Here is a 23838-nt window from a genome sequence, read left to right on the forward strand (position 1 = left end):
CTTTTAAAGGGTTTTTAAACCCAAACATGGATAAGTGACTAACGCATCAGCTCTTTACCACATAAAATAAGCTGCTCAGTATCTGAGCCATGCGACAAACGTTTTAATGAGACGCCTTAAAGGTCGGCTTCTGGCTGAAGTCCGCTTTTAAGTGACCCTTTCCTCCAATTAAACCAGACGTCTAAGTTCAACGGGACTTGACTTGCTGGCCTAGAGTGACTAGAGCAGCGCGCCTGCGTTCAGAGAAGGCTGCAGGTTAACGGTTCAATCCCCGCAGACTGCCATGGGGCCCTGAGCAAGACCCTCAACCTCAGATTGCTCCCCAGACGCTGGGAAAGCTGCGCACTGCTCCCTGAGAGACGGGTTCAATGCAGAAGACACAACTGTGTTGGAATGTATAATCGCAACGATCAATTAAGATTGCTTTCGTTAACCTTGACAGAATAATAATTGTTTACTTCAAAAGTTATTGGAAATAAAATGATTTTTTTAGAAATTAAAAACTACACATTTTACTGATATTTATGTGTAAGATTTTTTAGACACACATTCGTCTTATAGTTTATAGAAGTTCGATAAGCTTTTGGTTTGTAAAATCTAAAACAAAAATATTTTTAAACAAATCTGGGGGGAAAAATAACTTTGGACAGCAGAGGGCGCTGCAGAGACGAATTTAGAAGGAAACTGAAACAAGAAGCCAAACCTGGTTAACTTCTCAGCGGTTTAGAAGCTGGAGCTGCAATGATCAGGAGGCAGAGGACTGAAATATGAAACTGAAAGGTTTCTCTGCCTCCATCAGGCTGACGGTGTCGTCCAAACCAGAGTAGAAAGGAGTCATCTGTCAAGACGTGAGGGCTTAGAGAGCGTAAACAATAACCCTTTACCTGGAGCGTTGAGCATTTAAAGTTGGTGGTCGCCGATATTTGTTTACGAAAATTGAACCTGAAGCTGAAAGATGTCGGCTTGTTGCGCTGCAGAACAATCATCCAGAGCGTCTAAACCACCAGAAGGGCACGTGTGTGTGCGGCATCGGCCCTTCACGTTCTGGACGGGAGGCTGAGCGTCCCTGCGTGCCCACAGTGCATCTGGATAAATAAATATACAAAAAGGGTTGGAGGACTGCTGGTCGTAGGAGTTCAGATCGGTGGAAAGGATCTCAGTGTGAAGCCGAGCTGCTTCTTTAGGTCCTACAGGGTAAGATCGTTAGGACTCACTCATTCATTCATTCATTCATCATGTTAACTCGCTCCACTCAACCGTCCCTCGGTTTCACCTCAGTTTACAGAGGAGACGACGTTTTTAGGCAGTAAAGTCAGTCCTTCACACGCAGACGTTCCCTCCTCGGCTCCCGGCGCGGGGAATCAGACGTCGTAGTCAGGCAGGGCGGAGTAGGAGATCCCCCCGACCGACGGCAGGCTGGAGTGGAGCGGGAGCAGCCAGCAGAAGACCGAACCTGGACGGGACGGGGGGGAGGAGGAGGAGGAGGAGGAGCGGATGAGTCGGGCGGCGCTGTTAGCGGAGAGAGGAGCAGCGGAGAGAAAAGCTGGACACCCACCTCTACCGAAGACCTCCCTCAGCAGCGCCATCTTGGGCTTCCGGGTGGCGTGCGGGAGGTGATGGGGCGGCTGCTGCGAGGGTAGCGAGGAGGAAGAGGAGGAGGAGGAGAAGGAGGCGCTCCTGTCTTTGATCATCAGCCTGTTCTTCATCTGCTCGATGGGCGTTTCGTCCGTGATGATGGAGACCAGCTGAGGGGAGACGGCGAAGCTGTGAGAGAACTTTTTCCTGGAAACAGGTCGCCCGTCTTTCCTTCGCCCTGCTTCCACCGTAGCTGATGAAGATTAAAGGTTTTAAAACTACTCTGGCAAGCCCGACGTAAAACCCAGAGCAACCGATGGCCTTCAAAGCCCCACCCAGTAGGGCTGGGCGATAAATCGATTTTATCGATTAATTCGAATTTACAATTCTTTAAGATTTCATTTTAGGAAAATCTGCATTTTATTTTGCCAATACACTCATTGGGTTTCCATGAAGAGAACAGCATGTGATGCTGAATATATGTTTAGGCAAATATATTGTCAAAATATTGTTAAGTAGAAACTTTTTTTACCATAATACGAGGTACTTCATTTAATTTTTTTTTACTTAGTTTGAAGTTCACAAGTGCAGTGAAGCCTGTTCTTAGCTCAATGTGTAATACCACTAGCAGCAAATGTTTTGTTATATTTTCATTGTTTATAATGGCACGGCTGCCATCTTGTTTTACAAGCATGTTTCACAGCTTGTTTTTAGTTGCACTTTGAATTCAGGTCAACTCCCTGACGAAATGCTTGACATAAAAAGCAAGGTTTTAAAATTATTTCTTTTTATGAAACAAAAAGGAGTAAAAAAATCGATTAATCGGATTTGGTATGATAAAATCTGAGATTTATTTTTTAATCCATATCACCCAGCCCTACCACCCAGACAGTACGCAGAGTCCATCTGAACCCTGGCTGCTCCGTTTCTGGCCTCAGAGGTTCGTTAGAGAACATCAGCGAACAATCGGCGTCATGAGGACCGAGGAGCACCGCAGACGGTTTAAAGCAGGGTTAGGGTAAAAAAATGATGCTGAAAGCTTTTAGGAGCTCATCAGCCACGACATGGCCGCCTAAAACGTTAGACAAGGAGCCGCGGTAGCTCTGGAGGAGCTGCAGAGATCTACAGCTCAATCTGTCAGCAGGATAACCATCTCTACATTTTACTGAACAGCAGCAAGAATAAATCCTAAATAGTTACAATCTGTGGACGAGAAATGTGTGGAAGAAGGTCCTCTGATCAGGTAAATTTTCTTTTTTTGACCTGCATGTGAAATACTAACCAGTTATTAAAACATGGCAGCGGCAGCATCATGCTGTGGGAACACCAGCAGGCATGGGTGTTTATAAAGAGCATTAATTTAGGGGACAATATAATATATGATTATATTTGACAAAAACACAGGGACAATTTTCAAACTAATGGAATCATTTTTGTCCATCTATTAAAAAAATACATTTAAATAACATTTGTGGTTTCAGCGAGACACAATCTAGAAAAAGTCACCAATGAATATCTTAGATCTAATCCACTTAATGCATTAAAGCAGCTGCAGTGATGTAATGTTTAATAAACCAAGCCTATTATGTCTAAAACACTAAAGTCATGTCATAATAATAATAATAATAATAATAATAATAATAATAATAATACATTTTATTTAAAAGGCGCCTTTCTGGAGACTGAAGTCACGGTACAAAAAAGATAAAAACACATAAGTGTCAGAAACAAAGTGGAAACCCAGAATAAAAACCATTTAAAAGATACAAAGACTGGTACAGGATATGTCTCATATTAAAAGAGAATGTTAATCAGATGAAGCTGAAACCCAGCAGACTGACGCACTGAGGGGTTCAGATCCAGGAAGCCGCGCCACCATTGGCTCAGAGGAGGCGAGCGGTCCTACCTGGTCGTAGAAGATGACCATGACGAAGACGCCGAACAGCACCGACTCCACCAGCAGGATGATGTAATGCGCGCTGACAGAGACAGAAACGGGTAAACAGGCGGCCGACCACGCCCTGCAGGCTGAAATTACAGCCGCTGCTGTCTGCTGGACTCACACTATCAGGTGTTTGCTCGGTGACTCCTCCCCTTCCTTGTCCGCGTCGCCTTGCCTCTCGTTGCGTATCCTCCACACCCACGCCCACACCACCAGCAGCATGGAGTACAGGCTGGCCACGCCTGCAGGCACACCACACACGGCCGGTTTAAAGAGAGGGACAGTCGTCTCATCTCTAAAGACGTGAGGCTGAAGCGGCCTTCAGCTCACGGTGGATCTGTGTGCCTCTGTCAGGTGATGAAACGTGGAAGAACTGTTTTTTTTTTTTTCACAGTGAATAAAGAGTGAACGGACTCGCCTGTGTAGAAGAGAAACTGGATGAAATACTTCTGGTTCAACTCCCCAACGCAGTTATTGATCCTGGAAACACGAGAACATGAGAACATGAGAACACGGGTCAGAAGATTTATAGATAGGGGGAAAAGTTTGGTTTGACTGGAGGGATGGATAAACAGACAGATAAATGGATGGATGGATGGATGGATGGATGGATGGATGGATGGATAAACGGATGGATGGATGGATGGATGGATGAATAAATGGATAAATGGATGGATGGATGGATGGATGGATAAATGGATAAATGGATGGATGGATGGATGGATGGATAAATGGATGGATGGATGGATGGATGGAAGGACGGATGGATGGATGAATAAATGGATGGATAAATGGATTGATAAACGGATGGGTGGATGGAGGGATGGATGGATGAATAAATGGATGGATGGATGGATGGATGGATGGATGGATAAACAGAAGGATGGATTGATGGATAACTGGATAAACAGATAGATGGATGGATGGATGGATGGATGGATGGATGGATAAACAGAAGGATGGATGGATAGATAACTGGATAAACAGATGGATGGATGGATAAACAGATAAATGGATGGATGGATAAACGGATGGATGGATGGATGGATGGATGGATGGATGGATGGATGGAGGGATGAATAAATGGATGGATGGATGGAAGGATGGATAAACAGAAGGATGGATTGATGGATAACTGGATAAACAGATGGATGGATGGATAACTGGATAAACAGATAGATGGATGGATGGATGGATAACTGGATAAACGGATGGATGGATGGATGGATAACTGGATAAACGGATGGATGGATGGATAACTGGATAAACAGATAGATGGATGGATGGATAACTGGATAAACAGATAGATGGATGGATGGATAAACAGATAGATGGATGGATAGATAAACAGATAAATGGATGGATGGATAAACAGATGGATGGATGGATGGATGGATGGAGGGATGGATAAATAAACAGATGGATGGATGGATGGATAAACAGATGGATTGATTGATGGATAGATGGATAAACAGATAGATGGATTGATGGTGAGATAGATAAACAGATAGATGGATGTATGGATGGATAGAGGGATAAACAGATGGATGGATAGAGGGATAAATGGATTGATGGATGAATAAATGAATAGATAGAGGGATAAACAGATGGATGGATAAACAGATGGATGGATGGATGGATGGATAAACGAATGGATGGATGGATGGATGGAAGGATGGATGGATGAATAAATGGATGGATGGATAAACAGATGGATGGATGGATGGATGGATGGATGGATGGATGAATGGATGGGTGTGAGAACGTCTCCCTGTCCCTCCTACCAGGGGCAGTGATGGTCCATGCGGCGTATGCACCTCTGGCAGACCCTGCAGTGATGCGCTCTGGGAGGTCTGTAGGTCTCACAGCGGCTGCACACCGTCCAGCCCTCACAGCCCTGAGAACAGGAACAGGAAGACAGAACCTCAGATACCGACAACGAGGCGAACGCACCACATCCCAGGCTTCAACGTCACGCTGAAGGTGGCGCCTGGTTCAGACGGAGCCACAGGCTGAACACCTCTGCTGCTGCTCTTCTGCAGGAAGGAGTCAAACACGCCGCCTCACGTTCAACGCTTGGATTTTATTTCACCAGCCGCTAAAACACGGAGGTGTCAGTCACTTTTTACAAGCCAACCTAAACGGGTTCATTCCTGATCGATCAGAATTACATGAGGAAGCTATTCTTCCTTTAATTAACCAGAATTAACCAATTCTGAGAAGCTAAAATGAGATAAATAAATGTACTTCCTGCTAAAGAAATGCATTAAAACAAGACTAAGCATCATTTAGGTCTGGAAATAAAAAAAAAAGCAAGTAAAACCTTAAACCTGTTTAAGCATTTACTATTGATAATCGTTACCTGAAGCCTCTCACAGAGCTCCTGAGCCCAAAATAACAGCTTCTAACACGAGTGATGCAGCCGTAAACACAGAGACGCTCTGATAAACACAGTTACAGCTGATAATAACAGAGCAGGGAACAGCTGCTCCTGTAGAATCCAGCTTTGGAACGTAAACAGAACCGAGAACCTGACCAGGTCCTACAAAGTCCATAGATATAAATGTTCAGTGGTCCCAAAGCAGCTCCAGAGGTGTTCACGCTTTACACAGAATGTGATGCTGCTAAACGCAGCAAAAGGGAAACAAAAACAAACACTGGAGCCTAAAGCTGCTTGTAGTGCTGGAAGATTTGAATTTCAAATTAGTTTCATTCAAACAGGAAGTTTGTTTCTGACAGGGAAACTATGTAAAAGGAACTGATTTCTGAGTCTGGATGGTGACGGGAAAGAGTGAGATCCTGGATACAGGCGGCTGAAACGAGCTTTCTGCAGAGGTGGCCGGCCTCAGCCTCAGAGATAAGGGGCGGAGCTTAAAGTAGAGCCCCCGCTTCTCCGCATCGAAAGGAGCCAGTTGAGAGAGACGACGGTTGGAGCAGCTGCTGCAGCAATAAAACTCGTCTTAGAGCGGCATTTTTCTACTTTTAGAAAAATCCTGATGTTTCTGATTCATGTCTGGACTCCAAAACATTCATATCACTTCAGGGCTGGGGAAAAAATAAAAAAAAAACGTGTTGGTGAGAATTTAAAACAATACTTTACATCTAAAGGAAGATATTTCCTTTCGGCGCTTGATGGAGTGCGAGTCTTATTATTTTAGACCAAAGCCCAAAGCATTCCCTCTTCCCTTCAGTTCTGCAGGATTTAAATGTGCGTAGACACACGAAGGCAAGGCAAATTTATTTGTATAGCACATGTCAGTACAAGGACAATGCAAAGTACTTTACATGATTAGAATACAGGAAAATAAAAACAGAATAAAGGGTGGCTCCGCCGTTTTCCTGATTTCTCACCTACAAACTCACACCCTGGTTTCTGTTTCAGAGTTCAGGACATCCAAACTGCTGGGGCTTAATTTTATCCCGCCGACCCAAAGCTTTCCTTTGGGGAAATTCATCTGCAGTGAACAGAACCTCCTGTGCTTTTCATGAGAAATGGTAATAATCGATAAAGACCTACAGCTACTTTCAGGGTCAGGGTTAAGTAATGATCTAGAGAAGCAGGACGGGCTTAGACTTTAAAATAAATAAATAAATAAAATGAACCGACCCGCTCGTTCATCCGAGACGACTGAGAGCGCAGGTCTGAGAAGTCCAGAGCCGTGTCTGGGAGGGGCACCATGCCTGGAGACACAGAGAGGAGACGGAGAAGACAAATCTTCACATACAAGAAGCCCTTCCTCCTAGTTTAGAAGCATTTTTAGAGTTTACCTATTAACCGGATGGACCTAACACTGAAACAACAAGTTAAATAGATGAGAAAAACACTGATCAACTCTACAAAACAGCAGCAAATGTTACAAAAATCTAAATTTAGCAGAAGTGAGTCATTCCTTTATGCATCTAGTTCACTTTAAACTCTGCTCCGGCTCCTCTGGAAACTTTGTTTTCAGAAACTGACGACGTGTTTCAGTAGGGCTGGACGATATAGAAAAAAAAACATGTTGATAAAATAGATATCATATTGTTCGATATTGATAATTATCAACAAATTCAAAACATATATTTAAAGTGCAGCCCTGGCCATTTTATGCTGTTGCTTGGCAACCTATTTTTAGATACAGAACACACAAACACTGAATTCAAACTCAACCCTTTATTCAACGAACTTTTTAGCACACAAAAAAAAAAGAACACGTGTTCTCTGAACTCTTTGAAGGGACGGGGTTTGTGTTGTGATTGATTAGATGTAATAATGACTGTTATATTAACCTACATGGCTAAAATGCATAAGGAAGGAAAAGCTTTATTCTATTGAACTTTTTATTGAACCTTCTTTCTATCAATGAAACACATCTATCGATCAGTATATATTGTTATTGAATTATCGTCCAGCCCTATGTTTCAGGCTTTAAGCTGCAGAACGTTAACCGATCCACAAACAAGTGAGCGAGCGAGCCCACCGAGAAGTTTAAGAGCGGCGACCCACCGGGATCCGAGAAGACGGCTTTGGAGTGGCAGGCCAGCAGCAGCAGCAGCACCAGGTTGAACAGGGATCCGTGCAGAGTCCCCCACACGCTGTCGGAGAGAGCGGAGAGGCCAAAAGTTCATTCGTTCGTCTATAAAAACGCTCAAAAGCCGCCTCTGTTTCAGCTCTAATGAAGTCACGGATGTGTGTGGAAAAGGAAAAAATGAGTCAAACAAAGCAAACAAAGCACACCTTCATGTATCAGGGTATTATGCAAATGATTTAACTGTGAACTCCAGATTAAAAGCAGTGCGAGGACTTAGTACACTCTCAGCTTTTACAGCACCAGCTCTCAGATAGACGACTTTGTCGCTCACATCGTGATGGAGTCCGCTCTTTAAATCACCGTTCTGGTTTACCGATGGACACAGATGTGTGTTTCTTAAGGTCAGATCGCTGCCTTTCAGACAGACCGAGGTGGAGATGCTGTTTTTTGCCTCTCTGGCACCTGGATTCTCCTCCTTCTCAGCCCTTCTGAGGTAGATTCTGGGCCAAGCTTCAGCAGATTCAGCAACAGTTCGGTCTCTAATGAGCTTTTCCCTCCTGGGCATCATCGTTTCCTGACATTTCAGACCCTTATAAAGACCAATTTATTTAGATCTCAGAGTAACTAAAGCAGATGTGCCGTCATTCTGATCTCACAGGCTAAGGTGTCATTGCGCAATTTCTTCTACTGACATCTTAAAACGTTCAAAACTGTTGCTTTAATTCTCAAATGACAACAAATGGCATAATAATAATAATAATAATAATAATAATAATAATAATAATAATAATTAAAAAAAGCTTAGCTGCTTTCAACTAGATTTTTTTTCTATCTCACATCTTAGATCCTTTTTTGAGTCTAAAAAACAACAACAGGGTGAGATCAGGTAAACCTAATTAGCACACGCGGCTAAATGTTTCGTTTTTGAGCGGATTAAAATGCCTCGGAAGTAGACAAATACAAGACGTGTTTGTATAAATGATAAATGTTACAAATATACGCCTTAAATTCACCCCAAACCATGATGTTTGCGTTAAAAACCCAGCGTCTTAAGGATGCTGTCAGACCTGTTTTTGCTAAATGAATGGAGGGGGCAGAGACAGACGCCATGTCGGCTGTTTTTAGCGCTTTTATCGGTGTTAAAACTCCTAGAACTGACCTGTCAGCGTAGGCGGGGATGAGCACGTACTGTATGACCACGTAGTCCGCGTAGAACACGCTGAAATACGTTAAAATCAAGCAGATAACGCCACAGGGATCTCTCTTGCAGCGTAAAGACGCCATCTTTCCGCCGGGCTCCGCCCCCTCTGACGTCCAACAGTTACGTCAGAGGGAAAATCTGCCGCTGCGTTCAGGGACCGTCGTACAGTCCAATATTAGCTTAAAAAAATACTTCTATATATATATTTTTTTACGCTAAACAGAAAATAAAGAAATAGCAGTTCAACGAATACGTTTTGTTTCTCAGCAACATGTGTCTGGTTTAAATGAATCACTTATTGATGAGCAAAGTATCAGAAATAGCATTTTAAACAGTTTTTACAGTGCTATTAAGATATATTAATTGAAAAGCTGAAATGTTCTTGTTTCAAACGTACCAGTTTTAAAAAAACAGGTTTAAAAATTATTTATTTATTTATATTTTTTTTTATCAAGTCTTGTTTGGCTTTGTGACTTCAGAAGTGATGCAATATCAGTGAGATCTTTGGCTTTTAACTCTGACGTATGGCTTGAACTTTGTTGGCAGCAAATACTTGAAAAGAGTCTCAAGCGTTTCTGTGACAGATAGGTAGACATACAGGCAAGCTAATAGACATGTAAGCATGTAGCCAGGTAGGTGGGTATAAGAACCAATGTGACCTTGAATGAAAAGGCTGTTGAGCTATTGTTAGAATAATGTCTTTACTGTGATAAATCATATTTTTGATAAGCTGAGTTCAATTCCACCAACCACACCCATACCTGATTACTGCCACCACTCCAGATTATCAAAATAACTTGCATGAAACCTGACTGACAACATAAATTAGGCTAAAATCTCCAAAATCTACACACCATGCCTCTCTAAAGCAATACAAGAACAGGTGAGAAAGAATTACAAAGGATTACAAAGTAATGGCGTTGGGTCTCCAACAAATGGTGGTGAACCATCACAGGAGTGGCCGGCCTGCCAACAAACCAAATACAAAACAAAAACAAAAAAATACAACTACTGAATAATCCAAGAGTGCGTGACAAACTCATCCAGGAGAGCACAAAGGAATCCAGAACTACATTTGAAACACTGCAGCCCTCACTAGCCTCAGTTAAAGTCAGTGTTCCTGACTCAACAAAAAACAAAAAGAACACAAAGACTAGTAAATAAAAAAAATGTGTCCAAAAAAAACCAAACAGAAGCATCTTAATAGTTTTCAACAATTTAGGGAAATATTCTGTGGACAGATGAGACAAAAAAGAAAGATGTGCATCCTATTGCATGTAATATATCTAATAAAGGATTTTAGTGTTGTAAATCAGTGCACTCTGCTGGTGCTTAAACAGCCTGGTGGACCCTCTGCTATTTTCCCCTTAAGCAAACAAAGAAACTATACTTTGATATATTTAAGCTAACAAAGCAGGGGGATGTTTACAGCTTCAGTACCGGACTCTCATACATAAAACAATGCGAGACGGGTAGAAATCTAGACCCCAGAGTGCCAACGCTCCCGCTTACATCAGCTCAAATGGATCAGCGAAGACCTGCTCCAGGATTGGTCGATTCTTCCCATGTTGTCTTTTGAGATGTGCCAGCACCAGCCCGAGTCCAGTGATATACACGTATCCATTCTACTAACCGTCCGTATATTTATGTATGCCACATCTGTGAAGTCCTTGGCATCCGTGGGTTATCTGCTGGTTTCCCTGTTAACTGCTTTCTGCATCACCAGCCTCTGTGATCGCACAATCCTTAACAGCCCCCCCTGTTGGTAAGCCCAAATGGCACATCACAACAAAATAGTCCAAATGTCCATCATTAGTAAAAAAAAAAAAAAAAAGGATCATGGCAGCAGTTAAACATGGTGGTGGCAGTATGGCAAACTGGACCTGCTTCAGGACCTGGACAACACGTCTCGATTTATCGAAATATTAATTATTTCATCTACCAGAAAATTCTGGCGCTTTTGTGACCTTGAGGTCAACCGTTTTGGAGCGGCCTTGTCGAGGTCTTGACTTAAATCAGATTTGATCTTGAGCTTAATTATGCTAAAAAAATAAACCCCCGCCAATGTTTTTTTAATTAAAGCATCTCTGCTGGGAAGAGCGGACTAAAGTGCCTCCTCAGATGTTAACAGACTCGTTGCTTGACTGAACCAAATATAGGAGTTTTTCTTTATATCTTTTATTTCCTCCTGAAAATATGAAAACAGCATTTTTTAATCAATCTTTTTTTATTATTATTATTTTGGTCTAAAATTAGGAGGGTTTATTTGAGTAAAAAAGTAAAAACAAGACACCTGTTGAGGGAAAGCAGGGACAGCCAGCAGAGGGTGGCAGCAGCCTCCTGCTACACCTCCTGCTCCCTTCTGTCGCTCCTCCCTCAGAGAGGCAGCAACCAGCTCGTCCTCCTCGTCTGTTTGCTCAACAGCATTTTTCCCCTCCCCTCTTTCTCTCTCTCTCTCTCTCTCTCTCTCTCTGTCTCTCTCTCTGTGTGACGCTGTGAGTTTCTGGAGTTTGGCATTCTGCTGCAAACGAGCCTGTCTACCTTCTGGAAAGAAGCCCTTTCCTCGCCTCCAAGTCGAACCGGTTTGGCCCTTCTTCTTTTTTTTTTTTTTTTTCCTCCCCCCAAACGGAGCGTTGAGGATTAAAAGAGCCGAAGAGGAGCAAATAAGAAAGCAGGAGTTTAAAACAGAAGAGCGAAACGCGGAGGAGCCAGGAGGAGGAAAAGAGCTCGGAGTCACCATGGAGGTCCCTGGTATGCAGGTAAGTGTTAAAGGTGGACGGAGGTGGTTCGTTTTTCAGCTCGTTTTTATTACTTTATTGGACTTTTTTTTCGCAACCCTCCACCGGGATTTAAACGAGTTAAAAAAAAAACAAGCGGTCTGGCAACAAGGAAGAAGGGATTGTGCAACTCCAGGCCGTTTCCACTGTCATCACCTGAAGACAAAACCTGTATTGAAACGAGCCGTCCGCCCTCCACACCCAGCGTGGAACAAAAAGCTTTGCATTCACACAGGTCCTCTAAATACTGACTGAGCTCTAAAACTTACACCCTTCCCCGGGTTTCTCTGTTCTGGCTTTAAAGTGAGTTTTTTGGGGCCTTTATGCTCAAATAGTTGCCCTCTTCAAGATGTCTAATCTGACTCAGGGCCTCAGTGGTTGTGTTAAAGGGGCCCCTGAGGGTTTGTTTCACTCAAGCAGACCTGTCCTACGCCTTTTAATAAGTCAGGTTTTGGTTTGTTAACTCCATCCTGAGGTTTTGAATAATATGTTCTTATGTTGGTTTCATTCAATTTGTGGGTCTTACACCAATTCACAACAAAAAAGATTGCGTTGTTTTGCTGGACTGAGTAGGTCCGATATTTATCACGTACAATTCGGCTGGATTTAGTCCAGTTCATTATAATACCATCAGATTTGCGTTCAAACCCAATTATAAACAGCTCTGCATCCAGTCATATCGGACGATGGAGAAATGCTCTTAAAATGTCAATTTATGAACAGCGGGCCAAAGAAAACCTACAGATTAAATTGAATATCTGACTTCTATCCTGAGCAAGCACAGGGGAACAGTAGAGAGGAACAACTCTCTTTTAACAGTCAGACGATACGGTTGTAGCTTCTCCAGACTGAGCTCTAGTAAGTTTACAGAGCTAAGGTCTCATCTGATGTCTGTTTATTCTGTGATTTGCAATGAAAGTTAGAGTTTATTGCAACTTAATAGATTTACTCATTTTGCCTGCCCATAATTTGAGTTTACAGGCTGAATAAAGTGTTTAACAATCAATAGACAGCTCCTAATAGTGTGAATTATACTGTAATGAATTAAAGTTTGATGAAGTTTAGCATGAGCCGGTACGAAATTCTCACCGTGTGCTAACTTAGACATTTCTGACCACATTTTCAATGTATTTGGACAGTGTAAGATAATCTAAGCTTTTATTCATAATAGAAAAACAATTATTCTTCCTGGTTCCATAGAATATACTATTGATTGAACTATTATGTTATTTATAGTATTTATTTATATATTAATTATATGTAACATTTGGTAAACCCACTTAAAATGTAGAATAAACAGCGGTAAAATGTAGGAGTAGTTTTCTTGTGACGTGAGTTTCGACAAACAGATGTTGGCTGGTGAATTAGCCAGGCTATCTGTATCCGGGAATATTCGCAGTTTGCACACACAAATAGCTGAACGTCTTCCTTGTTCAGTTCAATTCACTTTATTTACATGGCTCCAGTTCAATTCAATCAATTCATACAGACTGATGGGTTGAAAACATTCTATCTACGTAAACCCAGTACATCAAGTCTTTGGTTTGCAGCATTCACTGCATTCATGAGCGTGTAGCCACAGGGGACAGTCGTCTGCATTGTCGTTGACTTGGCAGCAATACCTCCTACCGAGCATGCATGCATGCATGCCGTGACAGTGGGGAGGAAAACTCCCCTTTAGCCGGAAGAAACCTCCAGGAGAACCAGGCTCATTGTGAACAGTCGTCTGCCTCGACCGACTAGGGGTTAGAGAAGACAGAGTATAGTCACAAAAACAACACAGAAGCACACATTGACCCAGGAATCCTTTCTATTTTGGCAAAAAATCAAAGGGTCATGGCAGACTAGTGCTACAGGTGGCTTTATCCAGGAAAGAAACATTTCTGGACAATTAAATGTTATTTATATAGCGCCAATTCATGATACATGTCATTTTAAGGCACTTTACAAAGTCAGATTCAATCAGATTATACAGATTGGTCAAACAATGTCTTCTCTAAGGAAACCCAGCAGGTTGCATCAAGTCTCTCCAAGCAGCATTCACTCCTCCTGAAAGAGCGTAGAGCCACAGAGGACAGTCGTCTGCATTGTTGATGGCTTTGCAGCAATCCCTCATACTGAGCATGCATGAAGCGACAGTGGAGATTTCCTCTTGATTTCCTCTTTAACAGGGAGGAAAACCTCCAGCAGAACCAGAACCAGGCTCAGAGTGAACGCTCATCTGCCTCAACTGACTCGGGGTTAGAGAAGACAGAGCAGAGACACAGAAAGCACAGAAGCTCACATTGACCCAGGAGTACTTTCTATGCTATATGGTAATAGCAGGTGATCTGCCTCCCCTGGATGACGTCACAGCTAACAGAAAGGCAGACCAGGTGTACCTACTATGAAGAAAAAAGAGAGGGAGCAAAAAGGTAAAAGATGAAATAACAACAAACAATGCAAATTGGAGAACAGTAGGAGAACTCAGTAGAGTGAGAGAAATAGACTCTGATGTCCTCTTGTAGCCTAAGCCTATAGTAGCATAACTATAGAGATAGCTCAGGGTAACATGAGACACTCTAACTATAAGCTTTGTCACAAAGGAAAGTTTTAAGATTAGTCTTAAAAGTAGACAGGGTGTCAGCCTCGCGGACCAAAACTGGGAGTTGGTTCCACAGGAGAGGAGCCTGATAATTAAAAGATCAGCCTCCCATTCTACTTTTAGAAGCTCTTGGAACCACCAGTTAGGTGACACGGAGAGGTTCTGTGCCAGTTTTCAGGCCTAGAGGACAAAAGAGGGCAGATGCGGTTAGTTACAGTAAAAGTTCAGCCAATAGAGAAACAGGGTTAGACTCTCTGAGAGAGACAGGACCAAGTGGATCATCTACAGGAGGACAGGAAGTTAGTGTCGCAGCTAAACAGAACGCCAGGCCAGATGTAGCTACTATGACGAGAAAAAAACAGAACATAAAGCTAAAAGTTGAAACTACTGTCCATGGCGTCTCATTAAAAAGACGTTTTAGCGCTAGGACACCATAACCTTTTAAAACCTTGGTGTAGCATGAGCCTGAAAACGGTCCCAAACCTAGAAGGAGCTGCCGTAAACTGAGTGAAGCAGATTAGATTTGTTTTGAAATCTTTCAAACTTTTTAAAGGGTTTTTATAGAAAAATGTGGATTCGAAATTGTATAACGCACTACCCAGTTTAGTTTTTGTGCATTTTTATGTCTTATTTCACACATATAATTTAGACTATGGCCCTGATTCTCTTGTTTGGAGTTTGCTTTCTCTTGCACTGCCTGAATATCTTACGTCACACCAGTGACTCTCTTAAAGCAGCTTGTCATCTGAAGCCGGTTATCCTTTGTCCTCCTTTTTATAGTTTTATCTCGTAATGGTGTTAAAATGAGCTCATGGCCCTTTAATATTTGTTGGTAACATTTCCATAGTGACCACCTGGTGTATTTATAGCTCAGGCGGCGTATCCACTGCGTGATATGGGTTAAAGATAAGACGCTAGGTGTGTCTGAGCTCGGTAACCCGGTTTGTTTCCAACCTTTCTCAGCTGCATTTGTTACACGTTTTTTTTATTGGACCTTTCTGGGCTTTTAGTGTTCTATATATCTTTACGTAACTTCCCAGCACAGGCGGTGACATGCACCGTAGGCGAGCCGCGCTGTAAATGAGTAGCTAAAGTGGGCGTTTCTGCCGGTAAGGAGGTTTACGGTGGAGGTTGTGAGTGCCGAGGCTCGTCTTCGGGGCCTCCTGTTTGGCCGGCTCTCAGGCGTGTCTACCTGTGGGACCTGCTCCTTCTGCATGCTCCGTTTGTTCCAGGTGGGCGGGTCCGCCGCGCTGTCAACACGCACCTGACACCCGGCAGCTGATGCGACGGCGAGGCTGGCGCTACACCTGCTTTACCTGCCAAGAAGAGCAGTCATGCCTATTGGAGTGTGTTGATTGAGTGTTAGAGGTTTTTGTTTAATAGATTTTTTTTAGGCTCAGATGTACAGTACGGTGCTTCTGCAGCTAGTTGTTTTTATTTATTTCTTTATAAAATGCAGTGTAAGACGTTTAAGTTACCTGAAAATGACACGGATTAGAATAGAAAACCTTTCTCTGTTGAGAAATTCTTCTTTGACACGCCTCCAACATCAGCATTCCTGCTATTAAAGTACAATGGATGCTTCAAAATGTACGTTAAAAAAAAAAGGAGACTAAGTGTGTTAAAGCATAGTTCTTATTTTAAAGTGTTCCATTTGGATATTGTAAACACTGCAAAAACGGAACCAGAAATAAGTAAAATGTTCTTAAAATCAGTGTATTTGTCCTTGATTTGAGCAGATAAATAAGATGATTTGCCAATGGAATAAGATTTTTTGCAATTAAAATAGGAACAATTCATCTTCATCATCTTATTTTAAGTACAGGATGTCTAATTATCTTATTTTAGGGGTAAAAATACTCGTTCCGTTGGCAGATAGTCTTATTTACCTGCTCAAATCGAGGAAAAATACACTAAGTTTAAGAACATTTTACTTCATTTTAAATCGGTTTTTGCAGCGAACACAACAAATGGCTTCATGTAAATGGCTTTCTGCTAATGTAATTAGGTAATCGGGGCCAACGAGCACATCAGCGGGAACGCGCTGCAATAAATACTTTTATCTCGCTGGTCGTGGACCTTCCAAAAAGGTCCCTGTCAGGAGTTTAATGGTTCTTATCAAAGTGCCTGACCTAATGGAGAGGGAGTTGACACGGTTTGTGCTGACGAATTTGCCACGGCATGTTTTTTATTTATTTTTATTGGCTTCATCTAGAGCTCATATGCACGAGCAGGCAGGCAGAGGACTGGGGAGTTAAGCAACCTGGAAATTACAAAATGCCTTTAAGCATCCAAAACTCCACATTCAGGAAGCTCGTGTATGTTTATGATAACATGTAGAACTGGTTTACGGTAAAACATTAGATAGTTGCTCCACGTTTGCACCGTTTTCTTATTTTCTGTCATTTTAAGAGCTAGCTGTCATAGCATTGATAACCTACATTTATTACAATTATGCCATATTATTTTCCACTTACACATTTTCATTATTTATTAATCCACCATAAATCTGTTGAATTCTTTACCTCCCTGTTGCGTTAAGTTACGTTTCAAACAATAAGAAATATTATATATCTATATTTGCTCAGGATTCATGTAAAGTAAAGCCTCGCAAAATGTTTTTTCCAATACATTTATTCAAAGTATTCATACGAAAAAATCTTTCTGTTTATTTATCAGTGCCTTTGAGAGATTGTAAATGGAGAAACAAGTCTGTTATGAAGCAAGAAGTAAGAATCAGGTTTGCTTAAAAATAAACTTTCTACTTGCTGCAGATGAACCAAAGAAACCAAACCAAAGAGAATCAAACTAACCCTACAATCTTCTTATTAATTTAACTACAGTAATCACTAGAAGGGGCATCGGGGTAACCAAAACGGGTAATTATTAGATAAAAGAGTGTGTTATTTTGGTGCGACGCATGCCGCCGGTCGCGTCTCTTTTTCTTGGGCCGGGTTGCTTTTCTCCAGATGTTACGGTTCCACACCCAACGATGCTGGTTGACCTTCTTTTGGGACAGACGGCTGTTAGGACGGTGCCTTTCTGGTTTGCACCGGATCCTCGAGGACGTCTCTCTTTGAACCTGGAGCCAGTGCTTGGCAAAAACTACTGAAAGCTTAAATATGAGTACGGAACATAAAAAACCCATAAACCATCCATTCAGACGTTCACCTAACCCAGGGGTCTGCAACCTGTGGCTCTTTACACCTTCAGCTTTGGCTCTTAAAAATTTGGTCAATGTTTCTAAATGTAAAGGTAATTTAAAATTGCGAGCTTTAGGATGCATTTAGTTCTGGAATAACATTTCCAGAAAGAAAGAAACTAATGGCGTGTAGAATATTTTACTATTGATAAATTAAGTATCTTGATTTATCTCATAATTTTGATGCCATTGGCTATAAAAATCAAATGTCTTATTGAAGAAAATGCATTAAACCTAAACATAAAAATACTGTTGGTTGAATAATAAAAACTGTTGATCTGTAATTAAATAAAATAAACAAATGTCCTATAGTACACTAAAAAAACAAGCTCTTGTTTTAAAGAGATGTGTAACTTTTGTGGCTCTAAACATCATTTGTTTAGCTGGACCGAGGGTAAAAATGGCTCTGCGGGTCGTAATGGCTGCTGACCTCTGACCTTACCCTTGGCTCAAACACAGACCTCATACTGTAGCGTTACGATTTGAAATTTAACTAAATACACTCCAGACTGGTTGATTACTTCAGTCCTGGTTCTGACCTGGTCTGGCCCAGCTACATGCATAAAGGTTTCTGGGTCTGCCTCTCGTCTGCTAAAGCCTCTGGGAGTGGAGTCGTCGCCAGGGACGAGTCAGCCAATCAGGAGTGTATGTTGTTGTAACTATGGCAACAAGTTGAGAGGTATAAACAGTCCAACAAAACAATTTAAGAAGAGACTTTAGTGCTATTTTGAGAAAGCTGCTAAACTAGGGTTTCTGTTTGGCTAATTCAGGCTGGGTGGGCAGGAGAACAAGCGGCTTCTGGAGATAAATGGTTAAATTTAGGAGGTACGTGCTGCTGTGGGTCAATCTTCAGGTGTGGGATTCTGCTCTGGGGTTCTTTTGGAGAAGTTTTGCTCGGCCTTTATACATAAAAACGTAACGATTCTCCTCATATATTCCTCTTTGTAGAAATAACCCCCAGCCGCCCTCGTTACTCTCTGTCCATTTTAGCTACCGTCACTTTAAGAAATCCCCCCCCCACGCTCCGATTGGTTGCCGTAAAGAAATGGTTCCCCCGTGGCTTCGCGTCAGACGGCTTAAAGAGCGAGCTGTGAGTCGAAAGGCCTGAAACCGGGGACTACAAATGAGGCGTTTCAGGTCTGGCAGGATCGGCGTCGTCAGTCAGCGGAGGAGATTAAATTCCTTTTGTTCTGTTCACATGTACAGCACTTTGGATTGTCTGGAGACGTGCTTCACAAAAATGAACCCGCCTTGCCTTTCGGGCTGTTTTGCGGCTCGTACAGTTTCAGCTATTTCTTTCGCCCGAGTATCGTACGGGGCTGTCGTACCGACTGTGGGACGTTCCTGCCAGCGCTACGCCATCCCTGCCTGCCTGGTTCTATTTCCTTTCCACTTTGGTTACCGACACTTTGAAGCACTCCTAGCCTACTGTAAGGAAATGTGGTTATACAACCCCAATAATGAAGTGGAGGAGGCTGCTGGGATATTTTGGTGTTTTAAGCTGGGATCAGAGGCAAAACAAACAGGAACAGAGCGAGATTCAGCGTCTTCAGAAAATACCAACTTATCCACATTCAGCGGGACTATTTTGCATATTACCTTATATAATTATACAATTTAAATTTACATCTGAATTATTCACAACACTGGCGGATACAGAGTTGACATTTTTGTCATTCAGCCAGTTTGTTTCTGACAGAAAAAGAGACTTGAATTATTTTTTTCCAACGCGTTACTGAGAGAGGGGAAACGTTAAATCCCCCCTGATACCCTGCACGGTTAAGCCGGTGTAGACGAGGATGCAGGGATGGCTTCTGAGAGTTGTTTATACGCCGCCTTCACAGTAAATGATGGAAAAATGTTGATTCCAGCATCAAAACCTCCTTATAATGGCTGACCAGCTTCTTTCTCCGCCCTCCTGGTGTTTTTCATCATCTGTCTTTGGTTATGAGCTCCAGGTCGTTTAGGTAGGAAGGCCTCCATGCCATCACCCTAATTTCCTTAGATGGGAAGATTTATGACCAATCTGTATAATCTGATTGGATTTGACTTTGGAAAGTGCCTCGAGATGACATGTTTCATGAATTGGTGCTGAATTAAAAAAAATTGAATTTAATTGAATTACTCTGTAGCTCCCTCCACAGATTACCTGTCTGAACTCTAACTCGACGAGTGCAAAACATTAACTATTCTCTCTAGTCTGAAGAAACATGTTTTTAAAACAAAACATGCCTTTCTTCTCTTAAATAAAAGCTTTTCTATCAGAAATGGGGTGCCAGCCCATGGCCAGCCTTCCTACACCCCGAACGTTTAGCCGAGCGTTTTCTCACCCTCGACTGATTCACTTCTCCTTTTCCAAGACGCGTTACATAACGTGGAAACAAAAAAATAGCCTGATGTAATGTCGAAAGAGGGGACGGTATTACACAAGGTTCCCCATCTGACTTCATTACCGATCATCCATTTCTGCTCTGTCATAAATAGGTTTATTGTCGGACCGTAACATTTGCTGCCTGCGGCCGCACAGACCAGCCAGGGACTCCTTCAGCCCCGCAAACGCCTTTTAACTGTGAGGCTTCACAGGCTGAACGCTCTTCTCCTCTAGATTTGCATAAAGCTGAAATGAAAATATGCAAAATTCCTTGTATGTGTGTGTGTGGGAACTTTTCTGAGAGTAGAACGCGTTAATTTCCTGTTCGATGGACTCCTTTCTGACAGCTACCCGATCCTCAGAGATGTTGCACAGCCTGCGTGTGTGAGGCCCACGTATGCGTCGCTGCTTCCTGTCGCCGCGCAAAAAGCCCAATATCGTGGAAACCAGTCCTGCCGTCGTCATCTCTCTCTCTCTCTCTCTCTCTCTCTCTCTCTCTCTCTCTCTCTCTCTCTCTCTCTCTCTCTCTCTCTCTCTCTCTCTCTCTCTTCTTCTATCCTCTCTGTCTTCTCTCCTCTCTCTCTCTCTCTCTCTCTCTCTCTCTCTCTCTCTCTCTGTCTCTCTCTCTCTCTCTCTCTCTCTCTGTCTCTCTCTCTCTCTCTCTCTCTCTCTCTCTCTTTCTCTTTCTCTTTCTCTTTCTCTCTCTCTCTCTCTCTCTTTCTCTCTCTCTCTCTCTCTCTCTCTCTCTCTCTCTCTCTCTCTCTCGCGCTGAGCGAGGAGTGCAGCTTGGGCCTCTCGGAGCTGAAGCCAGCAGAGAGCTGCAGGTTCTGCCGGTGGCCGTGACGTCGGCGCCGCTTACAGGAAGCCCGGTCGGAGCCGCTGGTTGTAATCTGGCGGGGGGGAAACGTGTGGACTCAGCTGATTTGAAGCAGCGTGATGTGGTTGTTTTTTTTCATGGCGTTCGCCCATTGATGGCTGTGCTGACAGGAAACCCGGCGCTTTTGGCGTGTTCGGGTACTTTTTTTTATTGATGTCAGGGACGTAGTTAGTGGAGTTTCCTGTTTTTTGTTTCTTTTTTTTATCAAGTAGTTGAGCAAATAAGAAATGATGATGATTCATGTTTGCATGTGATGATGCACGTTAACATCGGGGTTTCTCAGTACCTTCTTTTTTATATTAAACGAGTTTTATCTTGAAGGAAAAAATGGTTGCCAATAAAATTAGATTAGTGTTTTCATGTATATTTGTAGTAATAGTTCAAGCCCCCAGTCTAGATCAGAGCTGCACGATACGTAGATTTATTTTTATTTTTTTTCAGTCGTCATCGCAGGATAACTACATCGTCGCAGTAGATGCGATATTTAGTCCAAAAAAAGTATTTCAAGTGTCACAGATCCACACCTGTTGTTATAGATCATGTTTTTGGCCGGTTTCCTGGGCTCCAGGCGTCTGTAATGCCGGCGTCAGACGTGTGGAATCAACGTCATCAGCGCCTTTTTCAACACTACCATCATAACTTAGGGTTGGACGATATAGTAAAAAAAAAAGCATATCAATAAAATATAAATCATATTGATTGATATTGATAATTATCAACAAAATCAAAACATAGATTTTAAGTGCAGCCCTAGACATTGTATACTGTTGCTTAGCAACCAATTTTTAGATACAGAACACACAATTGCTGAATTCAAACTCAATCCTTTATTCAACCAACTTTTTACCAAAACTTTGTTTTTAAAAACCAAAGTTTTTAAAAATTAAAAAAAGAACATGTGCTCTCTGAACTCTTTGAAGGGGGCGGAGCTTGGTTCATGGGTCTGCGTTGTGATTGGTAGAGAGGATGTAATGATTAATATTAACCTACATGGCTAGAATGCCAAAGGAAGGAAAACTTTTAATCTATGGAACATTTTATTGACCTTTTTTCGTCGATATACGTCTATCGATCGACCATATTATTGAATAATCGTCCAGCCCTATCATGACTGCACATTTTCTCATCATTGTTCAGCCCCAGCCCTGACGCTCAGCGTTAATTTTGACTCTAATTTTTGCGTGCGTATTTCCAGTGGTTATTTGCGTTCTAATTTTCCTGTGGCCACCATTCCACTAAGCGCTGAACCGTCTGCGCCTCTAAAGTAACCGGCTTGACGTCGTGAATCCGGCCGCGCTTTTTCTCGCTCTTATAAACGGGTTTCTGCCGTAGTGCTCGTAAAAGCCTGTCGTTGAGAGACCCGCCGCAGGAACAGAAAGCAGGACGTCGACGCGAGCAGCTGGAGGTACTGTTGTCCTGCTGCTGATACCACCCGCTCTGAGCACAGGTGTGGGCGCGCAGTCGTCACCTGAGGCGACGCACATCATCTGCCGTGCTCCCTTCACGCGCTGTTCACGCTTAATTTTGCCGCTTCCCGTTCCCGGCGCCGCAGACCTGTGGATCTGGCGCGCACAGTGCCATATTGTGCAACACTTTGCTTGAAAAAAAAAAAACATCAAATTGCATTAAGTTCAATTCAATCTGATTGCTTTTTGTTTTCTAGTGTCAGTGATGGAGAATCGGTATCAGAACACATAGCAGGATTTAAATAACTGTGCCTTGATGTGCAGAATCTTCATTGTTCTGTCTTGAATTTTACGAGTTAATTACAGCCTGTTAATGTTAGGGCTGAACGATTTTGGAAAATAATCTAATTGCGATTTTTTTTTTCTTAATATTGTGATTTAATGCAATTTTTCCCCCCCCCCAGTTTAATTTATCATGTCTTTTTAAACATATACAAACAACAAATCAATTTGTTTCCTCGCTGTGCAGATTAGTTGCTAAAAGACCCACAGCATCTAAACTCAGCAGTAATGATTGCGTTCTGCCTACAATATATTTCAACCAAAATTGCAATTTTGACTTTTCTCTGCATTAACCACAAGCAACAAAAATGGCCTCTAAATAAAGATGTTTGTAAACAAGGATTATTCAAAACAAGAACTTTTAATGTTTCTATTAATCAGAATATTATTCAAGAGAACAGCTTTTAGTTGATTTGGACATCAATCCTTGTTGAACATAAAGCGCAACCAACAAGCAAGTCTATGTATTAAACTGATTGACCAGTATTTAATGCTATGTATGATTATATAAACTCTAAAACAAGTAATACAATTAGATTATCTCACTGCTGCAACGGTCTTCCCTTCCATGTGGAGGCAAACCCACTTTAAACATTTTACTGACACCTAAAGGACACGTCTAATTCCCTAATTGTTACATAGCCAAAAATTGCAGACTCTGCGATTTGGAAATTGCGTTTTTTTATATTGCGATTATATTGAAAATGTGATTAATTGTTCAGCCCTAGTTAATGTAAATTACCTTTTGTATCGTGCCAGAAGCGGACCTGTAGTGGTCATTCTAACTTCTCTTGCAACATTTATCTTTATTATAAAATGTATTTAGATGTTTACTAACTTTTTAATGCGGGAAAAAAAGATCCACGCTTTGCCTTTTTTGGTGATAGCACACAACTGATTGACAGCTAACAGCAGTAGGTGGGGGAGGGAGACCTCTGCTCCATTCATATTACAAAAATGAGCTGAGAAGACTGTAAACTTTCTTTAAACTGACTTTTCTAGACAGTGACGTACCCTGGATGCAGAAGCGAGGCCCCTGCTGGGTGGTGT

At 42.2% G+C, this 23838-nt stretch overlaps 2 protein-coding genes across 3 annotated transcripts in view; one reads left to right on the forward strand and one right to left on the reverse strand.

Annotated features, from left to right (window-relative positions):
* Positions 1-497: 497 nt before the first annotated feature.
* On the reverse strand, positions 498-9331 carry zgc:77880 (zf-DHHC domain-containing protein). Of its 2 annotated transcripts, none has more exons than XM_036146716.1 (9): positions 9188-9331; positions 8004-8092; positions 7125-7198; positions 5335-5414; positions 3936-3997; positions 3639-3759; positions 3482-3554; positions 1556-1745; positions 498-1453 (listed from the first exon to the last, which is right to left on the reverse strand). In XM_036146716.1, the coding sequence occupies exons 1-9, from the start codon at positions 9310-9312 to the stop codon at positions 1362-1364; spliced, it is 906 nt and encodes a 301-aa protein (XP_036002609.1). In that variant the 5' UTR covers positions 9313-9331; the 3' UTR covers positions 498-1361. The 2 variants fall into 2 exon arrangements, with proteins under 2 accessions (XP_036002609.1, XP_012705023.2); XM_012849569.3 differs by having other exon boundaries at positions 5302-5414.
* A 2380-nt stretch (positions 9332-11711) lies between these two features.
* stk26 (serine/threonine protein kinase 26) overlaps positions 11712-23838 on the forward strand; it is a 39508-nt gene continuing 27381 nt past the window's right edge. Inside the window, exon 1 of the mRNA XM_012849568.3 lies at positions 11712-11988. Coding sequence (XP_012705022.1) covers positions 11968-11988 — 21 coding nt within the window. The 5' untranslated portion in view covers positions 11712-11967. The remainder of the gene's footprint in view (positions 11989-23838) is intronic.

This window comes from Fundulus heteroclitus, chromosome 14 (genome assembly GCF_011125445.2).
Source record: "Fundulus heteroclitus isolate FHET01 chromosome 14, MU-UCD_Fhet_4.1, whole genome shotgun sequence".
NCBI classification, from domain to species: domain Eukaryota; kingdom Metazoa; phylum Chordata; class Actinopteri; order Cyprinodontiformes; family Fundulidae; genus Fundulus; species Fundulus heteroclitus.

Coding starts and splice junctions, on each gene's coding strand:
- zgc:77880 (XM_012849569.3), bottom strand. CDS start 9,312: ATGGCGTCTTTACGCTGCAAGAGAGATCCCTGTGGCGTTATCTGCTTG. Junction 8,093..9,187: donor ATCCCCGCCTACGCTGACAG/GTCAGTTCTAGG, acceptor TCTCTCCGACAG/CGTGTGGGGGACTCTGCACG. Junction 1,454..1,555: donor GAGGGAGGTCTTCGGTAGAG/GTGGGTGTCCAG, acceptor CGTCCCGTCCAG/GTTCGGTCTTCTGCTGGCTG.